General features: G+C 34.8%; 1 protein-coding gene across 1 annotated transcript; it reads left to right on the top strand.

The window, feature by feature from the left end:
* Positions 1-281: 281 nt before the first annotated feature.
* LOC122033582 lies at positions 282-5,243 on the top strand. Its single transcript, XM_042592641.1, has 4 exons — positions 282-546; positions 634-1,032; positions 3,709-4,102; positions 4,891-5,243. Exons 1-4 carry the CDS (start codon positions 321-323, stop codon positions 5,084-5,086), a joined length of 1,215 nt encoding a protein of 404 aa, XP_042448575.1. The 5' UTR covers positions 282-320; the 3' UTR covers positions 5,087-5,243.
* Positions 5,244-6,485: the final 1,242 nt, after the last annotated feature.

Here is a 6,485-nt window from a genome sequence, read left to right on the forward strand (position 1 = left end):
GATCGATGATTTATTTCTTCAAATATATATATATATATATATATATTCTTTAATTAGATGATCGATGATTTATTTCTTCAAATATATATATATATATAAATTAAAAAAACTAGAATTATTTGTTTAAATTCAATATATATATATATATATATATATATATATATATATATATATATATATATATAAATTAAAAAAACTAGAATTATTTGTTTAAATTCATTTTTAACATGTTCAGAAAGTATAATTATGCGATAGGTTTCACTCTAAATAGAAGAGATATATATAATTCCCCGAGAATTCCAAAAACCCTAGTACCAAATATGAGACGTCACCTACTCCATCACTCCCATCTTCTCGTCAGCCGCCTCCGCCCTCCGCCTCCCCGGACAACCTTCACCTCCTCGGCACAAGTCCCTTCCCTCAATGCCTTCCTCCGCCCTTTCTCCTCTTCATCCGACTCCGAGGTCGCTACTCCTCCCGTGCCAGCTGCCTCCGTGGCTGAAGCCCTCAAGGGCGATCCCCTGGTCGAGGACGTCAGCAACAAAGGTGGAATTTTTTGGTCCTATTCCCATCAACTTCTTTCAATTTATTGCTAAAGGTAGGAACTTTTCTTTCTCTTTGGTGTCTGATTAGAGCTGAAGCGCCGGCTCGAGTTATACTATAAGGACGATAGCGAGGAGGCTCTGCAGTCGGTTATGGAGGCAATCTTGAAGCGTCGGCTGTCAAGGAAGCATGAGGAAACTGATGACGAGCTAATTGAAGAGCTACGGATGACCCCGCTCACGGATGTGAAGGATCAGGAGTTTGAATCTGATTTCGAAGATATGCACACCACGGATGAGGAAATCGACAATCTTTACAATGCCAGGGAGCATGTGGAGAAAAAGCTGATGAAAAATAAGCACTTCAATGTGAATGACCAGAAGTGGGATGACTTTGTCCGGGATGCCACTGAGAAGGGATTCCTGAAGGACACCAAAGAGTGCGAGGATATCCTGGAAGATATGGTTGACTACAGCAAGCTCCTTCCAGGTTAGAATAGTAGCATCACTTGATAAACATTTTGAGAAGGTTTCCTTTTTGCTTATATGGCGATCTTTTATGCAGTAATGGGTAGGGATACACTAACAATTTTCTATGAAAGCTAGCAGTGCATGATAATGACTGCATCTATTTTTTTTTTTTACGTCTATGCAAATTTAAGGTTCAGTTGCTAAAATGCATTTTTAGTTTTCATTATGTTGCAAGACTATAGTGTATTATTTCTTATGAATTTGAATGTGTTTGCGAACTAATTGCATTCGAAATAATGGTTTTCAATTATATGATTTGTATGACTAACTTGAGGCATGAAATTATATTAGAGAATCTGCTGTTTTGTTGGTTGTGGACCCTTGTTGAAGATAGGGTGTTTTATATCCTCCACTTGTGTTCTTAAGTTTGTGATTTGTTATGAAACAGATGCTTGATTTTAAATATTTTGTGCTTGCTAAAAATCTCGTCTAGTCCTTGTTACATTCCAAAATTATTATTTTAAAAGTTGATCCATGTAGCATTCCAGCGCCATTGCATATTTAATTCTTTATTACATTGTATTATAACATCCGCTTTTATTACAACGTTAAATCAACTTATACTATACAAGCTGCAGCTGGATATCTTAATTGTCTTAAGATGACTAAGCTAGGGTTTGATCTGAACTTGATAATCATAGGAAGACTAAATGAAGAATATGAATAGTCATAGTTAAGTTATGTTAAAGCCAATGAATTTCAATTGACAAAAATTGAGAAGAGAAGACATCTCTTAGCTACAAAAAATGTAACACAAAAGTTCCAAATTGGTAACATATGCATGATTACTTCTGTATTATAAAAGATTCTTATCCTTATATATAAGATAAGTCACTATAAGAGTAACTTCAAATATCTAACCACAGGCAACAGAATAGCATGAAGAATCCATCATATAATTGAGCCAGGGAAAGACATGAAACAAATTGATTAAAAAAAGAAGTGATAATGAGTTTATTTGCCCTATATGTGCAAATAAAATTCAGATAGATCTTTTCTCTTAGTAGAGCATGAATCTAAAAGAATTGAAAGGGCATATGAATGCCAAGTGCTCACCTGTGCTATCTCGATAATGACAATGATGGTTGGCAGCCCCCCAAAAAAACCACAATGATAAGTCTTTTGCATGTGGATCATGCAATGATAATCTTGATAGGATCATTGTAGCTGGATCTAAGTAGCTAGACGGGGGTGAATAGCGATTTGACCTAGATAAAAGTATTTTTTCTCTTGTGTATTCTCACAAGGTTAAATTAACAAGTTAGATATGCGACAAAAATGAAAATACAATAGTAAATGCTAACGCAGGAGCGATGTACGTGGTTTAAAATTCTTGGTTCCTACTCTATGGTCTAATTATCTAATTGGTGGATCAAGCTCAAAATTTTGTCTTTGGAGGTGGAGAAACCTTGTATAGTAGTAATATCTTCTTTACAAACATTTAAAAGAACTGTAAAAGGAAAAGAATACCAAATCATGTAAAAAATGGTCTTCTAGTAGTCCTTGCATTTATTGTGGTTTGGTTGTTCAGTAACAAAATGTGGTACACATTTGTGTAAGGATATCGAGAATAAGCCTCGATTGATGCTTATATAGACAAGCCTCTGCAATTGTCCAACAACCACTTTTTAAATTACTCCAATAACTAGAATCAGTCAATTGAAATTTAAATTGAGGAGCCCTAATCAATTGAAATTGTCACTAGTCAACTCAAATCTAGTCAAGTCTATTTGACCCCTTTTTCAGTCGACTCAAGCTCAACAGAGCGCATTCTGCTCCAAATAGATTTGATTAGGCAATCATCTGAAGTCAACAGTTGATCCGAAGGTTCATAAGCCCTCGCAAAGCTCTGAGATTGAGCTTGGTCACTAAGTCTACGATGACTCTCTACAAGGTCATACAAGTATGTTCCCAAATAATGAACTGAGACTCCCACAGCTCATTGTCTTTGGCTTTCTTAAATCTGCCCAAGAGTTGCCCTCCCAGGTCTTGCACCCGTGCCTAAAGGTTACCCTTCCAGCACTTCATCCTCTTGCTCACAAACTGTGCTTCCATGCTTCTACGATTTTCCCATTTGTTCAAAGACCTCGCCTAAAAAAATTTCACCTAGTTGCTCAAAAGCCTTCGCCTCTAGGACTTCATCCACATGCAACCTGTCAAGTCCACACAAACTCAAGCCTATAAGCAAGCCTAACTTGAACCCTTTTGCCATTCATCAAAACATTTAAAACATCTTAGTCCAATCTGACCACCTTGAGGTTGATCGCACCAACAAATCTTTATTGTTTTTTTACTTCCTATTTTCTAAGATTAATAATGGCATAAGAGAATGTTGACATACAATTTCCATGTGCTTCTTTCATCCCCTATTTATACAGAGTTCAAGTTTGCATTATAATTGTACTAATTGTTTTTTTTTGGTATTAACATCATTTTTGTTTACTTATCGTCATATGTTTTCCCGTGCCATATTTTTAGTTGAAGAGAATCTTAACTTACAATTTTCATGTGCTTCTTTCATCCCCTCTTTATACAGAGTTCAATTTTTCATTATACTTGTACTAACTGTTTTTTTGGTATTAAAATTATTTTTGTTTACTTATTTTCATATGTTTTTCTCATGCCATATATTTAGATGAGGTAAAACAAAAGGTTGAGGCAAAGTTCAATGAGTTGGGTGAAATGTGTGAAAGAGGAGAACTGGAAACTAAAGAGGCCTATGATCTGTTTAAAGAGTTTGAGGATAAGATAGTTGCGGAATGTATGGAGAAAATGGAAGAAGAACCCCCTGAAGAAGATAAGAAAGTAAAATCAGATGACCCACCTGGTGAAGGACCTATTTTAAGATGGCAGTCTCGTGTTGTATTCGGTCCTGGTGGTGATGCATGGCATCCAAAAAATAGAAAAGTGAAACTTTCAGTGACTGTTAAAGAGCTGGGGCTTTCACGGTATGCTTTTCGCAGATTGTGTGAAGTAGTTGGAAAAAGGTATCATTCGGGTAAAGACGAGCTAACAATTACTAGTGAAAGGTATGCTAATTTGCTCATTTCATACTAATCTAATTTCAATTAAACAGTTATGTCCCTCTATGTTTTAACTAATGGTCTGCCCTTTGATTTCTATTGCCAGTGCTTGTGAAAACAATGTTAACAAACCCATTGCTTTATGTTAACCTATTCTTTTACCATCAGTTATTTACTTGTGTGTTGGTCAAACGTACTACTACTGTAAAGATGAAGTAACATTACCAGTGAAAGGTATATTCATGCGTTCATTTGCAATGATACAATGTCGTCTGAAACAGTTAGGTCGCTCTTTGGAGTCAACTATTTAGTCTGCCCTTGGTTTTGCATAATGATTGTGAAAACAATGTTATCTAGGCTCTCTCACTGCATGCTTGTTCTTGATAACTCTTTCTGAATAGTCCTTAAATAATCCCCTGTAGAGTATAAATATATCTACACTAATATAATCTAAATTCGCCGAATTCAATTTTAGACAAATTAACAAACAAGAACTATAATCTATATGGATTGCTTGGATAGCTTATTATGCTATATATATTGTGTAGGTTTCATACTGCATAGGTTCATACGGAAAATATATTATAAGAATTATAGATCTCTTAAATTGATTAGTTTGAGATATTATTTGGCATATTTAAACTTCTCAAATTTAGTTCATGTTAAGTTTTGCATCCCCATCATATGTGCGTCATGGGTGTCTCAATCAGGTGCATTCACATACATACGCATAATATTTTGGTTGAAGTTTAAATGAACCAAAATACTAAGCTAAATCGCCTTGCTACTATTAGGTTTGAACACCGAGAAGAGAACAGGAAAGATTGCCTTCGGACACTGCTAGCGTTGATAGAAGATGCAGAGACAGCGGATGAGTTGGTAGAAAAGGCTCGGCATGCTTACGCCAAGGATAGACTGAAAGCCAATCCTCACTTTATTCAGAGGTTGAAAGCCAAGACTGCAAAATTACAATTAGCTGCACCTGCATAAAATGGATGATGTTCTCATATATATCCTTATCTTTCACCTGAAATTTGGTTCTTTCTGCTCTATTCCAAACTGTTCAGCAGTTCAAATTCTCAGATACTCATGTTTCCCTTGAAAGAGAAATTTTGTCTCGTTAAATAAATTATGGTATGTTTCTGTACATGTTTATTTTGGTTGGCGCAAGCAACGAAGAACATGGGTAGACTTTAGGCCTGATCAAACGGTTGGTTTATAGATTCTGGTTAATTTTGATTTATCATATTTTATATAAAATCAGTTAACTAATCAGTATTTTTATCGGTTCTACCTGTGCTGGTTGAACTGGTTTTAATCGGTTAATTGGATTCAATTGAGAATTCAGTAACAGAATAGGGACAGGATAAATGGATTTAGTGGAGTGGATTATTAGATTTTTTTTTTCTACAAACTAATTAACTAAAAAAAATTTCAAAGAAAATGCTGAAAAGTAAACATAAATGAGAAAACTTCTCCATCGCCAGTCTCCCTAGGTTTCTCCTCTCAAATTTCTAATTTATCAAATTCTAATTTCATTCACTCCACGCATGAGAAGTTGCCGATCAGTTTCCAGTTAGGCAGGTAAAAAATCTTAAACCAGAACCGATCAGTAAATCAGTAAAAATTAGTTAACCACAATCGATTAAAATCAGTTAACAGTTAAACCAGAATCCGTAAGCTATTGGTTTTTGTCCGATATATATTTTTTTTAATATTTTTTTTACGGTCTTAGTAGACTTTGGTAGTAAAAGATGAAATTTATCCTCCTAGTAGTCCCATATGATCAACCTACGACTATCTCTTAGGAGATAAATCAAAAAAATTATAATTGATCAATATCAAAAAGGAACGAGTTTTTTTTATTTGACATTGCCAAGATTTATAACCTTATCCTATAATAACAATTCTACATTAATCAACTTAATCCTTCCCCGAGGGCAAGAACACTGATAAACTTGAACTTGCTGATATTTGTTTTTCCCTTTGATGCATGATTCATTTTGTAGATGGAACACTGGAACAGTTATATCTTGGTATGTGTATATTGATATTTAAAGGTGATATCGTCACCTCAGCTGTCCTTTTAAGGTAACTCTCTTTTATCTGAAAATAGATAAATCATGAGGACTCCAATAATAATAGTGCATATAATGAATGGTTGAAATAATTAACAAGACATTTCACACTATTAAGAATTGGAGATCAGATCCTCCTGATTCAAAAAAATGAATCAAGGAATGAATTATTTATAATTGTGATTAAATTATGACTATGGTCTCATTGTAATTGGTTGTAATTTCTCTTTAGATTCATCGTCCTCCAGATTATAGTTTAGATCGGGACAGACGATCGGAATACATCGGAGGTGGACAACTTGCTAGACTGC

Source organism: Zingiber officinale, chromosome 11B (genome assembly GCF_018446385.1).
Source record: "Zingiber officinale cultivar Zhangliang chromosome 11B, Zo_v1.1, whole genome shotgun sequence".
Classification (NCBI taxonomy): domain Eukaryota; kingdom Viridiplantae; phylum Streptophyta; class Magnoliopsida; order Zingiberales; family Zingiberaceae; genus Zingiber; species Zingiber officinale.

Bases quoted from the DNA above. Each gene is read 5' to 3' on its own strand.
- LOC122033582 (XM_042592641.1), top strand. From the start codon at position 321: ATGAGACGTCACCTACTCCATCACTCCCATCTTCTCGTCAGCCGCCTC. The intron at 1,033-3,708 runs GTTAGAATAGTA...CCATATATTTAG, and splicing joins CTACAGCAAGCTCCTTCCAG to ATGAGGTAAAACAAAAGGTT. The intron at 4,103-4,890 runs GTATGCTAATTT...TGCTACTATTAG, and splicing joins CTAACAATTACTAGTGAAAG to GTTTGAACACCGAGAAGAGA.